This window comes from Sturnira hondurensis, unplaced genomic scaffold (assembly GCF_014824575.4).
Source record: "Sturnira hondurensis isolate 20B ecotype Veracruz unplaced genomic scaffold, ASM1482457v3 Scaffold0009776, whole genome shotgun sequence".
NCBI lineage: Eukaryota > Metazoa > Chordata > Mammalia > Chiroptera > Phyllostomidae > Sturnira > Sturnira hondurensis.
In genome coordinates this window covers 540,491-566,093 of record NW_028082407.1, presented here as the reverse complement: position 1 = coordinate 566,093, position 25,603 = coordinate 540,491, and the positions used below count along the sequence as shown (strand labels likewise).

The 25,603-nt window shown below is 47.6% G+C and overlaps 1 protein-coding gene and 1 long non-coding RNA gene across 5 annotated transcripts in view; one reads left to right on the top strand and one right to left on the bottom strand.

The window, feature by feature from the left end:
* Window positions 1-249: 249 nt before the first annotated feature.
* On the bottom strand, window positions 250-6,368 carry LOC118995103 (uncharacterized). Its single transcript, XR_005068201.1, has 3 exons — window positions 6,221-6,368; window positions 2,414-2,521; window positions 250-2,280 (listed from the first exon to the last, which is right to left on the bottom strand). It is a non-coding gene; the product is annotated as an uncharacterized LOC118995103 (long non-coding RNA).
* Window positions 6,369-6,486: 118 nt separating this feature from the next.
* Window positions 6,487-25,603, top strand: part of MAPK9 (mitogen-activated protein kinase 9) — a 45,648-nt gene continuing 26,531 nt past the window's right edge. For all 4 annotated transcript variants that reach the window (XM_037058030.1, XM_037058031.1, XM_037058032.1 and 1 more), the window contains exons 1-2: window positions 6,487-6,697; window positions 23,333-23,505. In XM_037058030.1, the coding sequence (XP_036913925.1) occupies window positions 23,384-23,505 (122 nt within the window). In that variant the 5' untranslated portion in view covers window positions 6,487-6,697; window positions 23,333-23,383. The remainder of the gene's footprint in view (window positions 6,698-23,332; window positions 23,506-25,603) is intronic.

The following is a 25,603-nucleotide window of genomic DNA, read 5'->3' as shown; positions in this document are numbered from 1 at the left end:
ACAGCATAGTGGTTAGAATGGGAAATATTCTTGAATTACATTTAAATATTTTTTTATTTTTCAATTAGATTCGACAAAATTGTATTAGTTTCAGGTATATAACACAGTGATTTCACATTATAAAACTTACTAAGCAATCACCCCTAAGTGCATTGAGCAATCTTATAACCAAGTATATTGCTTGTCTCCATTTTGTTTAGTTCTTTTTCTGGAGTTTTGATCTTTTATTTGGGACACCTTTGTCTCCTCACTTTGGCAGCCTCCCTGCATTTGTTTCCGCATATTAGGTAGAGCTGCTACCTCTCCCAGGCTTGGCAGGTTGGTCTTATACAGTGGGTGTCCTGTAGGGCCCAGTGGCATGGCCTCTGATCACCAGAGCTGCGTACTTGAGGTGCCCCATCCCACGCTGTGGGGGCGTGCACACCCTCCTATCGTAGTCAAGCATTGACTGCTGTTGGCACATCAGTGGGAGGGATTTACCCCCAGGCCAATCCCCTGCGAGGATGGGCTGCAACCACCAAGGAGCATCAGCTGAGAAGGGACCCGCCCCACTGAGCAGACTTACTGTGTGTGTGTGGGGGGGGAAGCTCTGGGTTATCTGACGCCTCTCTCGTGGTTAGACAGGGGACGTGTGGTTTCAGGAGGAAGACCGTGGAAGTGAAGAGCCCCTGTCATCACTTTATATCAAGGGCACAAGTGTCAACATGTCTTCTCACTGCTGTGCTAAGGGGTCACCTGTCTGAGGCGCTCTATTTCCCCCCTTCCCGAGCTGAACTCTTCGGAAGGAAGTCACTCTGCCTTTCCCCCACATAGAGAGGAGAGGGTTGTGCTTCACCTCCCTTCCCTGAGCGGAGCGTCTCCATCAATTATTTATTAAGTTCAGATTTGTTTGTTCTTCCCCATTTATCTTATTTATGAAATCCTTTACTTCTACTATGAATTTATGGGTGTTTACTTTGTACTTTGAGTTGCAACCTGATGCCATGTTGTTTACTTTGTCACTGCAGTCGTTCCCGTTCATTCTCATGTCTCGTAGGACATGCGTCTGCATTGCACCTGCCTTTAGTAAGCACGCCCTTACTTTCGTGCACTGCAATGTGCTGCAGGCTCATCTCATACGTGCCCTGCCCTGGCCCTGGGATCAGCCCGGTTTCTTTTCCTGGAGACCAGACCTGGGCTCAAGGTGAGCTTTTGTTACTAGAGTGTCATTGCTTCTAGGTCATCTCAGCTGAGACAGCCAGGATGTAAGTTGTGTGCTGAATAATTCTTTCAATGGCTAATTCTTGTTTCAAAGACGCAGTATTTTTTCATTCTCCCTGAAGCCTAAAATGATATATATATATTTTTTTTCCTTTGGGAATTTTCCTCTCCATGTAGTCTGTTTCTTTCCAGATTTGTTTTAGTTTTCTTTGCCACGTGACCTGGGGCTGTCCTGTCAGATTCAAGGTGGTGGGGTAATTCCAAGCACACTGTGTAGCCCGTTGACACTGAGATTCACTGCTGGGCAACCTGGGAGAGTCTGGGGTTTTTCCGAGGGTTGGGGTGGGGAGAGACAGGACTTTCCTTTAGGTTTTAAGGCTGGTCTGACTTCCAGAGAAGAGCAAGGGCCCAGGGGTTGGTGCTCTATGAGCAGTTTGGAGGGGCTGAGAGCCACCATGGGCAGCATTCAGCCCTGGAGCTGGCCCACTGCCAGTTTCCATATTGGCCCCAGGCCCTTGGCTGTGCCCCTGGCTCAAACTCACAATCAATCAATCTCTCTCTCCCTCTCTGTCTTTTTGACTGGGAAAATAACTTTGTTTTGTCTGGGGGCGTGGGCAGGTATCCAGTCTCAGCCCTCCTAGAGTTGCCTCTCAGGGCCAGCCACCCCGGTGACCTTAGGCATGTTGATGCACAGGGTCAGGCTCAGGGGCCGGCACACACACACTGTGACCATGTCTGGGCATCTCCGAGGCAGGGGTACAGGTGGACTGACATGTTCTTGTGGTGCTTCTTGAAGCAGTTATACTTTTGGGTGCAGTGGAAGTCATCTTGGCAGGTGACCATGGTCCTCTGCATCCTCCTGTGGTCACCACACCAGACAAGGCGTACCCTCAGACCAGCAAGGGACATGCCTTGCCCATGCAGGTGTCCTCAATGGCCTCTGTGGGCATCTTAAAACCCAGACTGAGATACTTGCAGAGTTGTTTTTTTTTTTTTGCCAGTTTCTCCAGCCTGACCATCTCCTTATTTTGAAGGATGGTGAGCATGTTCAGTCTGAATGTCCACCAACTTCACAGCTGCCTGAAAAATAAGATGCTGCAATGTGTCCGGGTGTCTCATAGATGCCCAGACACCCTTTTTTATCACTGAAGAATAACCCCCAGATCCCTGCCTTTCCCAACTGTTTCCACCCTTTCTCTTGCCACATCCTCACCTGAGCCTGACTGCCACGCCCAGCAGTGGGAGCCACAAGAACCCTCCTCTGGAAGTTTTCAAACGGAATCTGGGATGGTTGGCCCAACCCCCTCAGGTGGCAGAAGAGCTGAAGATACAGGGTGAAGGAAGCCAACACACAGATAAGCAGGATGTGACCGACCAACAGTTTGCCAATGACTTCCAAAGCCCCAGCCTGGTCCTCCAGCCTGCAGTCCTGAGGCGAGCTCCACCCCTGCTCCCACCCCACCCCACCCCACCCCACCCCATCTTATGCAAGGAACCTCCCAGTAATTGTCCCCATTGGTCTAAGTACAGCGTGGCCTTGTATAACATAACTGACAGTCATGGCTTGAGGGGGAAGGGGCGGGGGAGGGCCAACAGGAAGGCACCCCACTCCACATGTGATCTGTGCCTCCACCCCTGGAGCCCTGGCAGCATCCCCCTGAGGCTGAGGCTGCTCCCCACAAAGCTGAAGCTGGGAGAGGAGAATGCCTTGCCTAGAAGAGCACAACTAAGTAGAGAGCCCCATTGGAACCCAGGCCAGATCAGGGTGATGATGAGACGGGAGCCATGACACCTATCAGCCCCAGTGCCCTGGTGCTCCCCTTCCTGAGAGTGAAGACCGGGCCCTTCCTTTGTCCTGCACTCTCCTCTCCCTGATGGACGCCCTTTTGACTGGGGAGATGGGCACTGTCTGACACTGGGCGACCGAGGAGCCAAATCAAGGACATGGGAGGGACGGTGAGGTATCAGGAGGAGGGAAGAGCCGGTGGCTTTCATCCCAAAGGGTACACAGCCAGGACCACAGAGCTGAAGGTGAAGGGAAAGGGGGAGGTGGGTGGGCAGCTGGGATGCAGGCTCAAAAAGATCTTTGCCTGGGCAGGAGGGTGAGCAGGCTGAGGGCGGAGCTCCCACTCCGGAAATGAATCCAGGGGGCATGGCACCCTTCCTCCTCCCTCACCCTCCCTCGAACACTTGACAATTCCACCTCTGAAAGATTTTTTTCTTTGCATCGTTTTAGTATAATTTACATACATTCAAAGTCACCCTTTTAGGTACACAATACTGGGTTTTGACAACTGAGTATTACCACCATCATAATTAGAATACAGAGTTTACCTGTCATCCCAGAAAATCCCCATGTGGCCCCTGGTAGTCATTCCCCTCCCCTCACTCGACCTTTGGCAACCACTGATCTGATTTTGCTTTTCCAGAGCGTCATAGAAATAAATGGACTCACAGACGATGTAGCCTTATGTTGGCTGCTTTCACTTAGCACGATGTTTCTGCTACTTCTTCATTCATATTCTTGTCAGCAAGCCTGTGTTTCGTGTTGCTCGGTAACAGCCCACTGGACGGCTGTACCACAGTTCATCCACTCACTGGAGTTTGGACCTATGGGTCATTTCTAGTTTTTGACTGTTTTAAATAAAGCTGCCATGAACACTCACATACAAGTCTTTGTACAGACACTTTTCTCTCAGAAATAGGACAGCTGGGTGGTATAATTGGTGTATGTTTAACATTACAAAACTGCCAGTTTTCCAAGATGGACGTACCACTTGGCTTTCCCACCAACAGTGTATGAGACCTGCAATGGTTCCGCATCACCACCACTCAATAGTGTCTTTTTTATTACAGCCATACTAGTGGTCATGTAGTGGTCGCTCACTGTGATTTTAATTCACGTTTCCCTAAAGTCTTGAAATCACTTCCAAATCAGTTCCTTCCTCTTGACCCCTGCTGCCATGGCCTCACCTTGTCTGACAAGTGCTTTTGCAATAGTTCCCTAACTGGTCTCATGTGCGCCTTATACCTGAAACTTCCTGTGCCATTGTAAAATTTCCAAAATAACCCACATCACTCACTTCCTTTCTTAACACTGTTCAATCGCGGTCCTTTACCTCCACAGCCAGGGGCCCCAAGGGCCAGCAGGTAGGGGATGAGTCAAGTTGCAGCCAGGGGTATGTAATAAGGAGTGGTGGGGGCTGTGGTGAGCTGGGAGCTTCTCCTCAACAGCAGCAGCCACTGAGTTCCAGCTAACCACTGCCCTCTGGGAATGTAGGTCCCATGTTCCGTTCTAACTATGCAAGTGAAAAAAACAATTGAGACTTTTCACGTGAAGGCTCTCAATTTTTAAGAGTTGGCAATTAAAAACCTCTCTGGGCTAAACAAGGCCTATCTAGGAGCTAAAGCCAGCTCAGTGCCGCCCATGCCACTCCAGGTCCTCGTAAATGTCCTATCTGCAGCAAGAGCAGGTGATGCGTGGTCCCCAAACACGGCACGCAGGTCCTCACTTCTGAACCTTTGAATCTGAGTACCCTCCCACCTAAACTACTGGTCCAACATTCTCCTGTCAGCTTTCTGGCTTCAGCTGGGGCTTCCCTCTGCCTGAGTTGTCCTCAACTGCTTCTCTTCACCTAGCAGGCGAGCTCAGCTGTCAGTCATAATCATGTGTCCTCCTCGAATTCACATCACACTTGTGACAGGACCCACTCACTTGTTGGCCTCAGAGAGAATTCTGTGCATTCTTCCAATCACAAACCAGTGCCCGTCTTTGCACCTCAGTTCTGTTCACTGTATTTCATAAGTGAAACCAAAAAAATGAAATCCCTTCAGAAAACCCAACATGAGATATGTACAGGGGTGTGTGTGTAATGATTTTTGTTGTTCACTTTGCATGGGGTGAGTGCTGTAAGCTCAGGGCTGGAGTACGTCCCCTATTCTGAGGAGAAGCACCCACAAGCGCTCCCTCCTAAAGCCACACCCCTGACAGCCAGACGTCATGAGCCTTGATGGTGAAATTTTGCTTCCTTGTTTTCTGCTGTGTACCTGGTTGAGGGGAGGACTGGTGTGGGCAGGAGGCCACCAGGTGGCCACACTCAGGAGCTACAATTTCAAGCAGGAAGGAGGCCACTCAATTTCAGGAAACTCCCTCTGGTGGCCACGGTGGTCGGTGGTCTAAGAGAGATAGCATGCGGGATCCCTTCGTCCACCCCACCCCTCCGCTGAAGCTCTGGAGCCCCACAGCCTGGCTCTGGGTCACTGGCTTGCGGCCCTCCCCAAATTCTACCGCCACCTTCCATACTCTCCTGCCCTCTGACCTCCCCCGTAAGCAGGGTCCTTCTCCTTTCCCCCATTTTGGCTGCCACCCTGGCCAGCCTGTAGGCCCGGGCATCCTGTGACAGCTGCTCCTGCCCCACATCCCCCCCGCCGCCCGCATTCGAGGAGCTCTCCGCTCCCCGCCCCATGTGTCCAGCCTCCTAGCATCTCTTTTTCCCCTAGCATCCAAACGATCAGACAAGACCCAGCACCTTGACTTCTCCTCAATTTCATACGACCCTAGGCCCGCTGGAACCCAACCGAGGGGTTGGAGGGCTGCGAGAGGTGCCTCAAAAGGTCAATGTTGACTGACCCCAGATCCTAGGGGGCCCTCGGCATTGCACTCCCTTCCCCCCCAGTTACGACCCTGTCCTTGTCTGGAACTGGTTTGACGCTGTCCCAGCACTGCAGCGTTTCATCTCCTCCCTTCTGCCACCGGCCGACAGGAGACATTGGTATGCCCAGGGCCATTTTCTTGGCAACCGCTCCCCTTTCCCGACTTCTGGCCTCACTCCTACAAGCCCGTACTCAGCGAGCAGCGGAGTCCCAGGCCCCACCTCTGCTCCCCACTCCTTCGCCGCCCCGCCTCCGCCTCCCGGGGACAAGCACAAGCCAGGGCCCCGGGCAGCGAGACTCCTAGCTCTCCCCCGTAACGGGCCGGCTCCGCCCCCGTCCAGGCCGCCACGCCGCTGCCAGTTTGCACCTGCAGCCTCGAGGCCTCGCTCTCCATCCCGTCGGTCCGCCCCTCCGCCAGCTCCGCGTCCGGCAGCCGCGCAGCGGGACCTGTGGGGCGCCGCTGATTCAGCGAGTGCTCGAAGCCGTGCTCGCGGCCTCCCAACCCGCACCGAGTTCCCGGCTCCGCCCGCTGCCCCGTCGCGGCCCGCCCCCAGGTGCTATTGGCCGCGCCCGCCCCGATCCCTCAGCTCTGATTGGTCGGCGTTCAGATCGCTCAGGCTGGGACCCGCGGCGGCGGCGGCGGCGGGGGCGAAGGGAGCCGGACCGGAAGGGTCGAAGCGCCCCGGCGCCCCTCACACCCACTGCGGCGGCGGCGGCGGCGGCGGCGGCAGCGGGGCGGAGCGGGCGGGGCAGCCGGCCGAGCCCCGGGCAGGAGCCGCCAGCGCCGCCAGCGCCGCCAGTCAGCCCTCCCTCCCTTTCCTCTGGTGCAGCGGCAGGAGGCGAGGTGAGCCCGGCGGCGAACTAGGCCCGGCGGGGGCCGCTCAGGCAGCGCCCCGCCCCGCTGGGGAGGGGCGGTGGGAGGGCTGCGCGGCCGGGGTGCAGAGGGTGACGCGCCTCGGGACCGGGCTCCGCGGACAGCGGGCTCCGCGGGCGTCGGGCTCCGCGGGCGCGGGCGACCGGGCCGACGCCCCTGCCCTCAGGGCTGCGGCAGGCGCCCCCGCCCGCCCGCGGGCAGCAGTCTCGAGCTGCGGGCGGGCTCCTAGGCCCGGTCCCGGCCGCGCGAACCTGCAGGGGTTCTGTGGGCGCCACCCCTCCGGATTGTGGGCATGCGGCGGCACCCCGCGCAGGGATGCTCACGACTGGGGATCGGGCTCCCGCGACCTTGGCCGTGGCGCTGACCCTCGCGGTTCCTCGGTATTTATCTCGGGAAAGTGGGGAAATGCCTGCCCTTTTGGATGGGGCTGTTGTCAGGCCGAACGAAGGTGTGGGGAAGCGCCTGGGCGGGAGCCAGCGCCCGCAGGCGGAACACTGGGCGGGAGACTGCCTCCGCCTGGAGTGTGGCAGAAGCCCCCTGCGCACCTGCCCGGGGTCCCCGGTCCTTGCGCCCCTCCCGCGCCCCGTCATCGCTCACGCAGCTCCAAGAACGTGCCCTGCCTACCTCCCATCCGCTCCCTCACCCGGAGCTCCGCTCCCGTGTCCCCAGCGTCTTCTCACCTGCCTGGAACACGCAGCCCCGTTTGTTTACCTTCTGACCTTTGCACTTGCCGTCTGCTTTTGGGGTCTTCCTCTGGTCACGTGTCTCATTCAACTCGAGGCCTTCCTCGACCACCGTCTTTCACCCCTTAGTCGTTCGATCCTTATTTTGTTTCATATTCCCCAGCATTCACTCTGATACTCTTTATTTGCCTACTCATATTCTGTCTCTCATACTAGAACGTGGCAAGTAGTTGTCTGGTTTGTACAAAAACGCTCTGCGCCCCGCCCCCCTCCCGTGCCGGGAAGCACACAGCAAGTGCTCGGGACCATCAGTTCGGAGGACGAATGAATGAGCCTGCCTGCCTGTGGTCTCTGTTTTATCTGCTCATTTAGTGGCTCCTGCCTAACTTGTGAAACATGGAAGCAAATGGGTGCTTGTTCTCATTTTGTGAAACGTTTTCATGTCCTTGACCCCTTTATTTGGTAACATTCAGAACAAGCTGTGATATAAAAAAAAAAATCTTGCGTTTGTATAATGTTTTAGCTCTCATTTCCTTTCACACGTTCAGGAGACATTTACGGAATTGTGCATTATTTAGGTCAGGCTTTCTGCTCCGCCTTGGGGACAGAAATACAATAGCAACAGGGTCTCTTCCTGCAGAGAGCCTGAGAATCCGGCCTTAAGGCAGACGTGCGCACACAGTGCCAGGGCAGCGTGATGCCCGCTGCAGTGGAGGGGCTCTGCCCTGGAAATTCGGAGAAGATGACTGGGCGCCAGCATTGGACCTTGAAGGGCCAGGAGAAATTTGCCAGGGAGAAAGAGGCAGGGGAGTGGGAAAGGGCGGGGTGAAGGCGGGACCTTAGCCGAAGTGGGGTGGGGAAGCAACCTGCAGGGCCAGGTGTAAGAGAGACGGGGTGGGAACCCTGTAGAACCAGACCTCACCCAGCAGTTCTTTAAAAGAGTTCTGGTCCTAGCTGGATAGCTCGGTTGGTTAGAGCGTCGTCCCAATACGCCAAGGTTAAGGGTTTGATCCCCTGTCAGGACACATACAAGAAGCAACCAATGAATGCACCCATCAGTGGAACAACATATTAAAGTTTCTTTCTCCCTTCCTCTCTAAAATTAATAAATGAGAAAATAAATTTTAAAAATTATAAAAAGAAGTCTGAACTCTAAATTTGTTAACTCCACTGTCTGGATTTTTTTTAATTTTAATATTTATTTATTTATTTGTTTATTTATTTATTTATCTTTAGAGGGGAAGGGAAGGAGAGAAGGAGAGAAATATCAATGTATGGTTGCCTCTTGTGAGTCCCCTGCTGGGAACTGGCCTGCAACCCAGGCATGTGCCCCGACTGGGAATCGAACTGCGATTGTGTGGTTCGCAGGCCCGCACTCAATCCACTGTCTGGATTTTTAAATGTTGGCAGTAGCTAATTAAAAACATTTTTTTTAATACTGTGAGCCAAGCAAAATACAGACCTGATTCAGCTTGATTGCAGGATTGTGGATCTTCAGGGCAGGCAAACCAGGAGGGAAGAGGTGCAATGAGCTGGAAAGGTAGCCTGGGGCCAGGGGAGCGAGTTTGTCCAGGTGCTCTCCTTTCATCATCACTGTAAGTGGCAGCTATGAAACCCATTTCTACCGAGCAGGAAGTGAGGGCTCCCGGAGTCTCAGGGGCCTGCTTCAGAGCAAGCAACGGGAGGTGGCATTTAGTCCGGGTCTCCCCCAGACCACAGGCCTTCCTGAGTCCCTCGGCTCTGCTCCGAGTACTCTGGGCTTTTCATTTGTTCTGGAAGAATCATATCTGATCCAGATAACGTTTTCCTTCATTTAACCTTTGTTTTTGTTTTTATGTTTGTTTGTTTCCCTCAGAGGAATCCTTCAAAGTTAAAAGTTTTGGCATAATATTCTCTGGAGAACTTTAAAAAAATTTTTTTAAGAATTTCATTTTCAGGATGCTAGGACTCTAAATAATGTGTTGACAGATTAAAATGTGTTTTTTTGCCTCCCCTGAAATAATGTTAGAGGGCACACTTCAATTTGTATATTTAAAATAAACTTAATTTTCTAGATAAAGAAAAGTGCCAGGTGCAGCGAGTCATAGTGAGTAAAGCAGTTATTTTTGTGATGCTTAAGGCAAAATGTCTTTTTCTCAACACTATTGTTTCAGCAATAGGGTAGCTATTTTTGGTCTGAATATGTAGTGATATTTTATTCCTGGTTAAGAAGGTGACATTTTTACTTTTTATTTTGAGAGTAATTACTTTTGTGCTGGGCCTTTTATGATTATGTGAACTAATTTCAGTATCAGTCTTTATTTCAACTGTTTATTATGAGGATTTTCAAATATATATATAAATGCATGTGTGTATATATATATATACACATGCATGTATATACACATACACAAAACACAGTAGTATCCACCTTCAACAGTTATCAGCTCCTAGTCAGTCTTGTGTGTCATCCCTAACCTCAGCTATTCAAACACCCTCTCACCTTCTCATATTAATTTTCAAGCAAATTCTAAATAGGTCATTTTAAGCTTGGAAAAACCATAATTTCTTAAAATAACCAAATAACCAGTCAATTCAAATTTCCTGTTGTCCCATACACCTGGTTATAGTTTCTTTGATACTTAGTTTATTGGAATCAGGATCCAGATAAGGTCCATACATTATGATTGGTTAGTAGGTCTTTTAAGTGTCTTTTAACCTGTAGATTCCCCCTCTATTTCTTTTTTGGTTTTCTTTGTGTATTTATTGAAATGACCAGGTTATTCTGTAGCATTTCTGTAGTTGGGTTTTACTGATTGTGTCTCTGCGATGTAATCTGATGTGTTTCTCTGTGTTTCCCAAAAACTCATAGTTGGATCTCGAGGAGGCCTGGTCAGATTCAGGGTGCCTTCCTAGGTGGGTGCGCTATCCTGCTGGGCTCCCTGGGGTGTCAGCAGCAGGTGATACTCAGTCCTAGACCCAGTGAGTCCCTAGGGGTGTGAATTATTTGGGAGGCACGTTTGTATACCTTTTGCCCATCAAGGACTCATTTTTTAAAAAAAGAACTGGGGGTCTCCGATTTTATGTTGACCTTTGAATTGCCACTTCACATGTTCTTAACTGATGCCTCAAATCCTCTTTAGAAAATGTTTGGGTATAAATTAGTAGTAGATACAAAAATATTGAGAAAGAATAGTCACCATTTTAGTATAAGAATTCCATACAGCTAAGGAAGTTTACTAAATGTTTGAAGGTGAAATTCAACAAATTTGATGTTATTTAATTTGCTTTTTTGTTTGTTGTTTTTTGGTCCTGTAAAATATTCCACCACCACCAACCACCACCACCCCAGCTAATTTTACCTTGTAGCTTTCTTAAGCAAATACTACATACTCAGTGTTTCAACAAGTGTAAAAATAGATTCTAGGGGATCACAAATGAGATCGTTATTATTTTTTCTTTAAAATGAGGCATTAATATCGACTTGTTTATGTTAAATAGGTTCTGAAATTGCTTTTAAAATAACTTATTTTTCTAAAAAGTGTGTGTGTGTATACATACGTGTGTGTGTGTGTGCATCCCAACAGAAGTAAGGCTTACTTCCGTGTGGTCAGTAAGGGAATAATACGGGTGTAATAATTTATAGTTTTAATTTGAACATTTCACCTAAAATGTCACATAGTGTGCTTGAGTGTGATGTTGTTATGTTACAGAATTACATGTTTACGATTTTGTAATAAAAGATTTTGTAATAAAAAGGGGGCATTATTTGTGCCAGACTCTGTATATATTTCTACAGAACTGTAAGTGACTTAATTTGTTAGGCTATTTAAATACTGTATATCTCAACTGATGCTCCTAGTTTGATTTTTGAATCTAGGCAAGAGAGTGCAGCCCAGCGATAAATCCACCCGCTCTGAGTCTGGAATCAAAATCTGTCTCACCAACTTCTAACTACACTCTCAGAAACACAGCTACTGTTGTATGTTACGGAGTGTATGTCTTCAGAAACGTTCCTGAAGCCTCACCCGCCTGCCACACCCTGGAATGAAAAGTGAATTCTGTGCATGGCCACTTATCTGTTGTGTCTTCTCTGGGGTGTTGACCAAGTATTAGTCACATCCCTAGCTTTCACACCTCCCAGATTTTAGTTTACATTTTCAGAACCCAAATAAGTGTCTGGGGAGCAGTAATGGGTGTAGTAATATCTGTGCTAATGTCAGCTGACACCGGGACAGTGGCCTGTGCCAGGCCCTGTGCCAGCTGTCCTTCGAGGCTGACTCTGCAGGTGTCCCTGTTTTACAGATGAGTGTAACCGCTTGCTCAATGTCACCCAGGTAAGTGGCAGACCCACTGCCCTCCAGCTCCGGAGTACTAATATATCTTTAATGTAGATATTTTTTCTTGCATTATGTACCACAATTAAAAAATTTAATAGAATATATAAACTCTAATCTAGATAGCTGTTTTGATAATTATTGTAGGAAATATACACTCTAAATGTTACATCTGTGTACTGTACTATAGTTTAGAAGAGAGTAGTACATTTTTTCCTTTTTACCTTTGACCCCTTCACCTGTTTCACTTTTTAAATTTTTTAATTATATTTCATTGATTATACTATTAGAGTTGTCCTTATTTTTCCCCCTTTGCCCCCCTTCCACCCAGCACCCCCTACTCCCTCAGGCAATTCCCACACCATTGTTCCTGTCCCTGGGTCGTGGGTATAAGTTCTTTGGCTCCTTTATTTCCTATACTGTACTTTACATCCCCGTGGCTATTCTGTAACTTCCTCTTTTTACTTCTTAATCCCCTTATCTCTTCACCCATTCCTCTACAACCCCCTCCCATCTGGCAGCCATCAAAATGCTCTTCATATCCAGGATTCTATCTCTGTTTTTCTTGTCTTTGACCTTTGGCATTTTAATTTTGATGTGACTTGGAGTGGCCCCTTTGTATCCATCTTGTTTGGGACTCTCTGTGCTTCCTGGGCTTGCACAGCTATTTCCTTCACCAAATAAGGGAAGTTTTCTCTCACTGCTTTTTCTCTAGGTGCACACTTCGTGTGGAGTGAGCACACCCTTCTCTTGTATTTGAGCCTTGATTGCTGTTGGCAGGACGATGGGAGGGATTTACCCAAACCAGTCAGCTGCAAGGACAGGCTGTGACCCCCGACCACCAACCTTCACCCTCTGTGGAAGATCTGCTGTGCAGGGGCAGGTGGTGGTGTTTTGACCTGGTCTGTAGCCATTCAGTGGTGCACAGGCTCTGGGATTTCCTGGGTGGTGCAGGCCAAGGTTGGCCCCCACCTGTATTCTGCCCAAGGCCTTCCTGAATGGACTATAAAGCAATTTACAGATGGTTGCTACTTGTGCTGGGCTTGGAGGTTCCCAGGCAAAGCCAAGCTGTGACTCGCAGCTGGCTGCTGCTAGTGCTGAGCCTGGGGCCACTTTGCAAGAGGTACAGGGCCTGGGGTCTCACTGAGGCCTGCTGTTTCTTGTTCTAGAGGAGTTAGGGAGTTGTGACGCATGAGCCAGAACCAGCTATTCGGATGGAAAAGCCACTGTTAACAGATTGGTTGGACCATAAGTTGGGTAGGGTGGAGCTTTAGGGGGTATTGGGGAGGAGCAAACGGTGTTAGCCAGATTGGTGGAATCTCAGATATGGCACCTGCCTACCAGCTCTGTGACTCTGCTGGGGGAGGGTTCAGAAAAGGGACAATGGCCTCTACCCACCTTTCTGTCTGTCTCCCAGCTCTCACCTGGATGCCAGACACTTTAGTTCCTCCCCATATGCCACTGGTGCCTTTCAAGCTGCTTCCCTGGAGCTCAGAGGGAGTGAGTCTGAGTAAGTCCGTGTGTGGGCTCTTTAAGGGGAACAGCTTGGGACTTCTAAAAGTTTCTTCCACCAACCTAATCCCTGCTGGTTTTTATGGGACTTATCTCTCTGCCACTGGAACTCTGGGCTGGGGGGCCTGGTGTGGGCCAGGACTCCTCGCTCACAAGATATCCCTCTTGAATTTTTGTCCACTGCATGTGGATGTGGGACCAGCCCATTCTACCTCTGTGCCCCTCCTGCCAGTCTGGATGGATGTTATTTTTTTAATTCTGTAGTTGTCGGACTTTTATTCACCTCGATTTCTGACAGTTCCAAGTGATGGTTGTTCTATAGTTTAGTTCTTTAGTTGGTTGTTCTTTAGTTTAATTTTTATGTAGTTGTGCAAGGACACGAGATTGTTTACCTGTGCCTCCATGTTGTTCGGAAGTCCCACCTGTTTCTTCTACCTCTTAGCCCTCATTTCTGGCATGCACCAATGTTCTATGTATCTTTAAGCTTAGATTTTTTATTTGCTAATTTGTTTTGTTTCTATATTTTGCATATAAGATTATATGGTATTTGTCTTTCTGTGTCTGACTTATTTTACTTAACACAATGCCCTTGAGGTCTGTCCATGTTGTCACAAAGGGCAAGACTTCCTTCTTTTTTATGTCTGAATAGTATTCCATTCTATAAATATACCACCATTTCTTTATCCATCCATCCACTGATGAGTACTTAGGTTGTTTCCATGTCTTGGCTATTGTAAATAATGCTCCAGTGAATATGGGGTATGTATATCTTTAAATTAGTGTTTCATTTTCTTTAGATAGGTACCCAGAAGTGGAATTACAAGATCATAGGGTAGTTCTATTTTTAATTTTTTTGAGGAATCTCCGTATTCTTTTCCTTAGTGGCTGTACCAGTCTGCATTTCCACCAGCAGTGAAAAAGGGTTCCCTTTTCTCCACATCCTTGCCAACATTGGTTGTTTCTTGTCTTTCTGGTACTTGCCACCCTGACAGATGTGTGTCCCATGGTGGTTTCGATTTGCATTTTTTATCATTGATAATGTTGAGTATCGCTTCATGTACCTGTTGATCATCTTTACGTCTGGAGAAATGTCTGTTCAGATCTTCTGCCCATTTTTAGTCTGACTGTTGGTTTTTTCTGTTGTATTTTATGAGTTCTTTCTATATGTAGGATATCAGCCACTTGTCAAATACATGACATTGCAGATATTGTCTCCCATTCAGTGGTTGCCTTTTCTGTTTGTTGATGGCTTCCTTTGCTGTGTAGAAGCTTTTCAATTTGATGTAGTACTACTTGTTCATTTTTGGTTTGGGTGTCAGGTTCAAAAATCATCTCCAAGACCTATGTCAGGGAGCTTACTGCCTATGCTTTCTTACAACATTTTTATGGTTTCAGGTCTTCCATTAAAGTCTTTCATCTACTTTGAGTTAATTTTTATGTGTGGTATAAGATAATGATTGAGTTTCATTCTTTTGCATGGATCTGCCCAGTTTTCTCATTACCATTTGTTGAAGAAACTGTCCTTTTCCCATTGTGTGTTCCTGGCTCCTCTGTTGTAAATTAATTGACCATATGTGTGTGGATTTATTTCTGGGCTCTCTATTCTGTTCCATGATTTGTATGTCTTTTTATGCCAATACCATACTGTATTTTTGATTGACTTACTGATTTTTTCACCTGAGGACATTTTTTTCATTGCTTAGAGAGAGAGAAGGTTGGGGCAGGGGAGAAACATTAATGTGACAGAAAAACATTGATTAATTGCCTCCCATACATGCCCCTCCTGGGGACTGAACCTGCAAACTACGTATGTGCCCTGACCCAGGATCAAACCAGCAACCTTTTCGTTTACGGGACAACACTCCAGACAGCTGAGCCACACTGGCCAGGGCACCATACTGTTTTAAATACTACAGCTTTGTAATGTGTTTTCAAATCAGGGAGCACAATACCTCCCGCTTTGTTCTTCCTCCAGACTGCTTTGGCTATTCAGGGCCTTAGGTGGTTCCATACAAATTTTAGGATGATTCATTATATGTCCATGAAAAATGCCACTGGAATTTTTATGGGGATTGCATTGAATCTGTAGATTGCTTTGGATAGTGTGGATATTACTAATAATAATGATTCTTCCAGTTCATGAATATAGAATATCTTTTCACTTATTTGTGTCATCTTTAATTTCTTTCATTGATGTAATACATACTACAGGTATTTAACCTTTCTGGTTAAATTTATTCCTAGGTATTTTATTCTTTTTGATGCAGTTCTAAATGGGATTGTTTTCTTAATTTCTCTTTCTGATAGTTCATTATTACTGTATATGAAAACAACAGATATTTATGTATTGGTTTAGTTTCCTCCAATGGTGCTGAATTTGTTTTTAGTTCTAACAGTTTTTGTAGAGGAATCCACCTCTGACTTCAGAATCCTGATCTGAAGCACTGTGTCACTCTGCCTTACCCATTTATTCTCTCTGTTTTGCTTTTAATAAATGCTCACTGGGCACCCAATGCATAATCAGTAGGGGACTGAAACATGCATCAGACACATTTTCTCTCCTCAAGGAGTAGACTTCTCCATGGAGTAGAAGTGGAAGTAGGCTTGCAGTGCAGTATCAGATTCACATTGGTGGTGCTGGGCACAGTCCAAAGGGAAGGCTGGAGGGGAAAACTTGTCAGAGAAGAAAGTGCCTGCATGAGATCGTGAAGGGGGGTGGCAGCTGGCCAGAGCAAAGTGGTGGGGGGTCATTTTGGGCAGACGGAACAGCTCAGGCGGGGTCCGGAGGTGCGCAGCAGCCAGTGTGCCTGAGGTCCACGTGGCTTGATGCCAGGCCAGAGAGGGCCAGAGGGCCTGCGGACGCCTCTGCTACGCTAAGGGTTAGAAGTTTGTTTTCAAGGCAGTTGGTCAGTACTGAAGGAACCTAAATGGAGAGCAGTGTGATCACTGCATATTTTTTAACAAATCTATTTTTTCTTTTTTAATTCCTTGTCTTGAAATGTAGAGTCACCAGAAATTGCAAAAAAAAAAGTACAGAGAGGTCTCTGCGCCCAGTTTCCCCCATGGTTGTATATTTACACAACAATATGCAACACCAAAACCGGGAATGTGGCATTGGTACAGAGAGCGCTTACAGTCCCATCCCTGCATCCCACGTGGAGATGTGTGTAACCACACCACAGTCAACACCCGAAGGTCTCCCTTGTGCTGCCCCTTTGCAACCACGCTACCCTGTTCCCTGCCTCCCCCACCCCTCACCCCTCTGGCAACTGCTAATCTGTTCTACGGCTCCACTTTTATCATTTCAAGAATGTTGTATAAATGGAGTCTTATAGTGAGGATCTTTTGTGATTGGATTTTTTCACTAAGTATAGCCCTTAAGATTCACCCAAGTTGCTGCATCCTTCAGAAGTTGGCAACCATTCACCCACAGACGGACACCTGGATGACGTCCAGTCTGAGCGACTGCAAATGCAGCTGCTGTGAGCATCTGTGCACAGGTTTTCGTGTGGACGGATCTTTCTTTCTAAATGGTATGTGTAGTGGTTTGGGCACTGTGATATTTTTAATAAGGGTTAAAGTAGGGCCCTGGCTGGTGCGGCTCAGTGGTTGAGTGCTGGCCTGGGAATCAAAGGGTCGCTGGTTCAATTCCCAGGCAGGGCACATGCCTGGTTTGGGCCAGGTCCCTGGTGAGGTGTGTGTGAGAGGCAACTACACATTGATATGTCTTTCCTTCTCTTTCTCTCTCCCTTCCCTATCTAAAAAATAAATAAAAGTCTTAGGGAAAAAATTAAAGTAGAAAAAAAACAACTTGATTAAAATTTTAGCAAGTATTGAAACAGGGTTATTGAGGAAATTTGCTTTCGATCACAACAGCTAATTTAAATATTGCATATCCTGGGTGTTCTGAAGGTTTAGTGCCGTGGAAGGTTTAACTGAGCCTTTAAGTGACGGAGTTGTCTTCAGCAGCAGAAAGAATGGAGTGAAGCCAGCAGGATGAAAGGGGAGTGTTTCTTGGCCTGGTTCGGACCGGTCCTTGGACACATCGCTCTACTTTCTAACTCCAGTTGGAGATACGGAGCAGTGCAATGGGAAGAGCACGAGTGTTGCAGAGGCCGTGCCCTCACCCGCAGAGTGGGGTGGCGCTGCGCACCTCCGGCGCTGTGCGGGGAGCCCTTCATCTGTGGGCCAGGAGCTGGCCCAGCCTCCTGCCCCAGCCCATCCTCCCCGTGGAGGTCAGAGTGGCCACTCTGCAGCCTTTCATTTATAAGAGCTTATTTAATTAGTTTCTTTTATGTGAAGTATGTGCATGATTACCCCCAAAAAACAAACCCAGGAAGTTACAGTGGGAAGAGTGAAAGTCTCGTTCCCACTGTGTCTGTGTGCTTGCTAGCATGTCGTGTGTGTGCACGTGTATTTCCCCACCAACCGATACTTACTTTGTGTACTCTTCTTTAACTTACCTTATTTCTTTTATGTCTTTTAGGCATCATTTCTTAGCAGTACCTGAATTTTTTCCATTGTTTTTAATGGCTTTATTTTACTTTTATGCCATAATTTGTTTAGTCTTGCCAAGCGTACATATTAGGTTATTTCTAATATTTTGTCTGTCACAAGAAGTACTACGAACATCCTTGCACAAACATCTTTGAATATCTACACATATTTGTTGAATACCTGTGCAGAATTATAATTGCCAGGTTAAAAGTCATATGCATTTGAAATTTTCATTAGATATTACCTATTTTCCTTCCAAAAAATCTTTTACCAGCTTATACTTCTCACTGGCATGTATAAAAGTATCAGGAGCCTCGTATCTACCTGGGTTGACGCTGTGAACAAACTTGCCTCCAGGTCTTGCCTCCTCCAGGTGGCCTTCCTGTAAATCTACCTCTCACTCACACCTCCATCCACTTGTTCACGCCAATCTGCTAGGCTCCTGCCTTGAGCCTGTCAGGACCCGAGGGCACTTTAGGTGCAGTATGAGAATTACGCTGTTGGTAGTTTGAGGGAAGGGGCTTTCTGGTTGGTGCTTGCTCTCAACAGCCCCCACCTTTTGCTTGGAACACAAGAGGCCCTTTGGAAATGTGCGTTGGGAGAACACAGTGAGTGGTAGTTGATGTACCCATGAGACTGGGGCTGTTCTCTGCAAGCTATAGTTAGAGCAGGTTTTTTTTTTAATTGTTAAAAGTAACCAGAGATTCAATATTATGTTTATAGTACCTAAAGTGCTTATACTCAGAAGAATACTAGAGCTGGAGAGACTTTTTTTTTTAAGTATTTCTTACTCTGGGTTCTAAGCAGATAGGAATGTTCCTCCCCACCAGTACATAGTTACTGACTGGGTAGAGTTCACTCCTCTAGTTGGAGGGGATTCTACAAGAGTGCCCAGTCTTAGAGAAGTAGAGATTTGGGGTGACAACAGGTCACTCATCGAGCATTCAGGAAGTAGCATGGGAAGTGAGCGGGAAGGCCACAGGCGGGAGCCAGAGCCTTCAGCAAAGGCTGCACCGACTCCTTCCCTCTGGATGTCCACTCACTGCACTTAGGTCTGGAGAGACCCAGGAGCAGGGCGTGTCCCCAAGAGCTTTTTCAGTGGATCGTTTTCATTGGAGCGTTTTCATTGGACATATCCTTAAATGTATCAAGTGATGCTGTAGGAGAAGGAAGACAGGGCCTCCCTGCTTTTGAGGCGCCCCTGGCCTGGTGGCCCCCAGGTCCCAGGGCTGCAAGTGAGGTGAAGAACCAGCGCCTGCGGGGGAGGGACATGGAGGCAGCGAGTGCAGCGGCAGTGTGTTGCAACAATGTTGCTTGAGGAATTCTTATATTTTGCAGTTTGTAAACTGTTTTCTAAAACCCTGTTGATACCCATTTTGTTGACATATAATCGCAGCAGAGTTGACTTCATTAATAACTATAATTACCTGTTTTCTCGGGAGGTTCTTACCCTTGTGCTCACGAGGCCCGAGCTTGACAGAGAAGGTGGCTCCCGTGGGTTTTCTCTTAGGTGCTTTTCCTCCGGCCTAAGAAGGACAACTTATTTTAATTTTAAAATTATTTTAAACCTTGAGATGAAGTTATGTTAATAATTCTTGAACCTAATGATGTAATGTATTCCCCAAACTTACAAAAGCTAACCTAATATCGTTCCAGTCAGCCTATAGGTTGCAACAGCCATAGCAGAAAGAGTCCCTCGCTTGCTCAACAAGGATTCATTTGTGCCAGTCTAGGTGTGGGCAGGTGGACCAGAGTGGGGACGTCTCTGTGCCACCAGGTCATGCGGAATACTGGCTGGTGGGGATCTAGTGTGTGACTTCCACCTCCCAGTTTGTGACTGCTCATCCCCCAGCCAGCGGCAGGGGGAGGGGCAGACTGGTCCGCACACAGCTTTCTGATGGGAGAGAACTGGAGGTGGTACACGTGGCTTCTGCTCTTATCTCTTTAGCTAAAAGTCAGTGACTGGCCACACCTCCCCACCAGGAAAGCAGCCAGATGTTGTCTTTCACTGGGCAGCCATTCATCCAGCTGGGACAGGAAGGTTTCTGTCACTGAAACACAGATGGGAGGAGCAGGTCCCGGAGTGCCTTGAGAGCCTGTGCCCCTTGTGCTGCGTGTCCCACAGGGGCCTCAGGCTCCAAGGCTGAACTCCAGACTTGGCCGAGTCTCCTGCCTACCTCCAGAGGCATCTCCTCATTTCTCCCATCCCCTCTGAGGGCAGTGGACTGCGCATCCTCTTCTTCCAGCCCTGCGTCTCTCTTCTGCCTCCTGCCAGGACCCAGTCATTTTTGCCAGGTCTCTTCATCTTCTGTCCTGCTCACTCAAACCCACCCCTTGCTCAGCTTCCCAAAGGAGCTTCCTGAAGAGCAAGTCAGGGCATGGGCCTCATGTGCTTTGGTGGCTTCACAGCCCTCAGGCCCAGGCTGCTCCCAGCAGTGGCCAGACCCCTGGAGACCAGGCCTCATTTTCTCTCTCCAGCTTCCTTCCCCCACTACCCAGCAAAACCAAATCTCAAATGACTCATCGTGCTCAAAGGCATCTCCAGCTCTTTGCATATGCTGTTTTCCTTCCCGCACCCCAAACCTCCACGCTCCTGGGTTTAGGGCTTTTCTGGCCCTGTGTCTCTTTCTGAGTGTGCCCACAGTGTGCACTCTCTGTGAGCTCGCTGAGGACAGGCACGCTGGCTGCTCAGGCACAGGACCTTGCCCACAGCTGTGCTCAGGACATGCTTCATGAATGACCAGCATTGCTGATGTCTTACAGTGTGGCAGAGAAACAGCAGGTTGAAGTGGCTGCCCGCCTTTTTGCCAGGTCTGCCTCTGACCCTTTGTATTTGTACCCAACCAGCTCAGCTGAGCAGTTCACTGTGTCTGAGTAGTCAGCTCAAGCCCTATGCCTCTGCTGTCTGCCTCTGGGGAGATGGGCGAGGTCAGACACCACCTCCCCCAGGAAGCTCTCCTCATCTCCCCCACTCCCACCTGTGGGTAGAGCGCCTTGGTTACGTTTCACTCATGGCCTCGCCTCATTGTAGCTTGTATTTTGGGATAATGAATTCACTCCTCACACTCCCCCCGCCTCGTCGTGAGCTCTGCGCTGCTTCAAGACAGATTCCTAGCTGCTGCTATGTATCTCCTACATGACTTGTTGTGAAAGGCACCCTACAAATGTTGAGTGGCATTGTATATAAATAAATGAATCTTTAAAAGAGGATATTCTTTCAAGATGCAAGTAAAATGGAGCAGCATTGTGAGGAGGACATCATCAAATGCCATGTTAGAGATTGGATCAGCAAAGGTCTGTTGAATGCCCTGTGGGTGTAGGAAGCCTGGGTAAGCAAGACAAGCCTGCCCCTGTCCTCCCGGAGCACAGGGACCCTCCTTACGCCAGTGTGACTTGGTCCCCTGCCGTGTCGTGAGCGGTGTGGTGGCTCCTCGCATCATGTGCGGGGTTGGCCTCCCCGAGCTGCGCCTGGTGGGGTGCGTGGCCTTCGGTTGCAGAGGCTGGTGGTGCTGACAGCTGTGCCTGTGGACAGTAAGAACGTGAAGCAGTGGTCAGCCAGAGAGACCATTCATTTGATTCAAATTCCTTGTTTAGACCTGTCATCAATCATCTTATTTTCATGTTTGATGGAAATCCTAGACATCACTCTAGATCACTCAGTGGACAGACATTAAATATTAGATCCTACAGCAAACAGGCAGGAATTTCCTGGTGGGATAGAATAAGGTTTAAATTCTGTGATTTTAAACAGTATAGAATGTTCAGCTCTATGATTTAATTGTTGACCTGTTTTTAAAAAAAAAAAAAGGACAAACTTAAATAGCTTCCTGACATTTTAGTAAAATTCCCAAACAAGAACCAGGGAACCGTGAAAATAAGAGTAGTGATCTGGCGATTTCTGTTTAAAATCATGGGAGCTCCTGCAGAGTGGGCATCTCAGCCCGTCAGCCTCCGCCCAAAGTCTGGGAAGGCTGTTCCCAGGCTGCCAGGCTGTACTCAGGCCGCATGAGTGAATATCGTGGCGTCCATGTTACTGGTCTCCCTCTAGTGATGTGGGTGCGGGGACAGGGGCATCTCCTGAGCACTCGTACCAGGCAGGACCACGCCTGTGAGCAGACACGGCATACCCGTGTCCCCAGGCCTCTGACGGCCTGCTGTTCTCCAGCTTCTCCCTTTCCATCACCCTGATGTAGGGCTTGCTTTCTGGTTCATCACTTCAACCTGCATTTTTGGACTTCAGAGAAGACTGGTCCATTTGTTTTTCTGCAGGAATTGTAGGCATGTTTATTTGAAACAGTGCCTCCTCTCTGGTTGAGACAGCTTCTTGTAAGCGGGTCCCACAGGAAGCCAAATGATGAGAATCACGTAGTGACTCACGAGGCCTGTCCAGGAAGTGTCCATCCATGTAATATGAAAGATAGAGACATTTACTGAAGAAGATACGAGAAACAAGAAACACCGTACGTAGGACAGTGATACCTCAGTCCCCTTCAGAGTAGGCACCTTGGGACCTCACACAGTTCTCCCAGTCGCCATCAGCTGCCCCATTGTATTTTCCTGGTTCTCACTGATGATCTGAAATCTCTTCCCTCTCAAAGGTGATTTTAGTTTGTGGAAAAGCCAGAAGTCACAGGGGGCCAAGTCTGGGCTGTAGGTGAGCTAAGTCACCTGGGTGATTTGATGTTTTGCCAAAACACTCTGCACGAGACATGATGCATGAGCAGGCTCATTGTCATGATAAAGCTGCCAATCACCAGTTGCCCACAGCTGCAGCCTCTGAAACTATCATCCCAATAGTTTTTGCAGAAGGATGTTCAAGTTTAACACAAAATTTGATGCAGATTTGTTGCTCTACTTGCTCAGTCATTTTGAATATGATGGTCACACAGACACGCTCACTCAGTGTCTACTGCCCCCACAGACTAGTACAGTGAAGATGTACTGTACTGTACATCTTCTGTACTGTACTAGTACAGTACATCATTGTTCACACATGCCACATTCTGTTCACTCCTTGGCTGCCAGGTTACAGAGATGTTGTGCTAAGTGTACTAACAATGGTTGTGCTTTTTCCGGACAGACCTCATAGTCTATTTGTTGCTAGAAAAAAATGTGCATTTTCACCCTGGCTAGTGTAGCTCAGTGGACTGAGTGTGGGCCTGTGAACCAAAGCATTGCTGGTTCAATTCCTAGTCAGGGCGCAGGCCTGGGTTTCGGGCCAGCCCCCAGTAGGGGGTGCACAAGAGGCAACCACACATTGATGTTTCTCTCCTTCTCCCCTTTCCCTGCTCTCTAAAAATAAATAAATAAAATCTTTTTTTTAGTGGAATTTCTTTTTTCCAAAGGGGGTATTTTCTAATCCAATTCTATAAAATGTGATCACCTGGGGCCTCAAATTTTCTTCCTTTCATAATGGTCCTGTACTAGGGAAATGTCTTTGAATTTTTCATGTGTTGCTTAAGTTCAGAACTTGGCCCAACTGAGTTTATGAACTTATAGCCAAATTGTTTTATGTACCAATAAATTTGAAACACTATTAGGCTATCTGTGTGTCTAAGTTCAGGAAGAATGCATATTCATTCTGTTTTTCTTTTAAGGGATCTGACGACCGTACAGCCTTTGGAATATCTATCACGTGACACTGCACCATGAGTGACAGTAAATGTGATAGTCAGTTTTACAGTGTGCAAGTGGCAGACTCAACTTTCACCGTGCTCAAGCGTTACCAGCAGCTGAAACCCATTGGCTCTGGAGCCCAGGGGATTGTTTGGTAAGTGCTGTCTGTTTCGGTACTGTGCATTGAGTTGTTTTTGTAATAAAAATGAAGTAAAACTAAGTCATCAGAATTTAGAACTGCCGAGGATGAAAGTCGCCTTCTCTTTGCTCTAGGTTTATGAGCCTAATTTAACCAACCTCTTGCTCTAGTTATGTGTAGCCAGATTGTAGGGCACAGACCCAAATTCTTAGAATGCTGCATAAATTAAATAGGTAGCAGTTTTTCTTTGTTTCTTTTATGTTCTTTTTTTTTCTTTTCCATTCCCCCTGCCATTATGATATTGAAGCACTAGGTTAGACAGTGAGTTGTAACAGAAATTTGGAGTTTTATTCATTTCTTCATCCTGGCCACCTCTCCCCTCCCCCTGTTATCCCCAATCACTCCTATTCATTTCTAGGCGCCGTCACGGCAGGGCCTTGCCCTTCATTGGCAGGATGAGGCCAGTCAGTGTCATTGTCACCCATGGATTAACCAGGAAGGGATGCTGTGTGAGGGGTTGGGCTGGCCGTCTCGTCCTTGGTGTCTCCAGGACGTCAGAACCCTTGGTCTGACCCTGAACCTTAGTCTCTTGCATGGTAAGACAGTCAGCTGCCGCGACATCACCGGCCAGCTAAAGGTAAAGTTTTCACCTGTTTTCTAGATTACCATTATCAGCACTTCCCAAACTTCTTATCCCTTAGTTTTCTGGAAAAAATGTTTTTTTCTTTTTTTTTTTGTCAATAAAAATAAAATTGTTTTTGCATCTAAAAGAAACTGTGATGAAGCTAAACACCCAGTGTTTACAGCTGGTAGCAGGGGGTTCGAGGTGAAAGAGAGCTCATGAATGTTGTGGTAGAGGTTTGCTTCCCTTAGAGACCTTGCGTTTAGAGACTCTTCACCAGCACTGTAACTGAGCCTCTCTTGTAGTGGCATGTGGTCAGGGAAGTGGGCTGTTTTCTTTGGCCTAGGCGGCAGGAGGCCTGCAAGTGAAGAGGAGATGGTAGTTCAGAGTTCCCTGGGCAAACTGAGGCTGTTTGGAAGGAATGCCCAGCCTGTGTCTAAAATAGGGGTGATCTTAACTTTTGAGTGATAACACGCCATCCTGGCACGTAAACCCGGTGTGCCCTGGGAGGTTGTATAGTCAGTGAGTAGCTCCTGTTAGGACGTTTTGATATTAATAAAAACTTCTATGTGATAAAACGTTCTTTTGATTTTAAATCCATCTCATATTTGGAATTGCATGGTGATTTTACACAGGTAATTCTGCAAGGCTGACACCAAGGACATTTCATGTAACACCTACACTGAGACACTGACTACAAGTTCATGATTAATGGTAAAACAGAAGGTTGTACAAAGGATAGGCAGTTAAAATTGATGACTTCATTACACATGACTTCAGTAACAATAAAATTCCATGCTACTTTATAAAATGCTGTTTTGCAGATTGGTTTTGATTTTCAGTTTGCCTATGCTACTTCTAGGCACTGTCTCTTTTTAAAAGAATATTTATTTTTTAAAGAATGTTTAATAATGAAATTATGAATGTTCATTATGGATGTGTGTTTCTCATTTCAAAGTTGTAATTTTGACGTTAAAGTTCCTAATATGCCATTATAAACTGTATCTCTTCTGGCAAAAGCAGTGGTAGAATTATAGGATAGGAAGATAAGAATTGATTTAAAGATTTAGGGCTCTGGCTGGTGTGGCTCAGTGGATTGAGCACTGGCCTATGAACCAAAGGATCACAGTTCGATTCCCAGTCAGGGCACATGCCTGGGTTGCAGGCCAGTTCCTGGCAGGGGATTCATGAGAGACAATCATACATTGATATTTCTCTCCCTCTCTCCTTCCCTTCCCCTCTAAAGATAAATAAATAATAATAATAAAAAGAAGTTCTTTAAAAAAAATTTTAAAGCTGAGAGCACAGAAGTAAACCCACACACACCTGTGGCCTGATTTTCAAAAAGGGCCCCAAGATTATTCAGTGGGGAGAGAACAGTCTCTTCAAGCCGGGCACATCCACATGCAAAGGAGGGGAGCTGGACTTCTGTCTCACATCGTGGGTAAAGTCAACGAGAATTGGGCCAGCACCCCAAGTATAAGAGCTAAC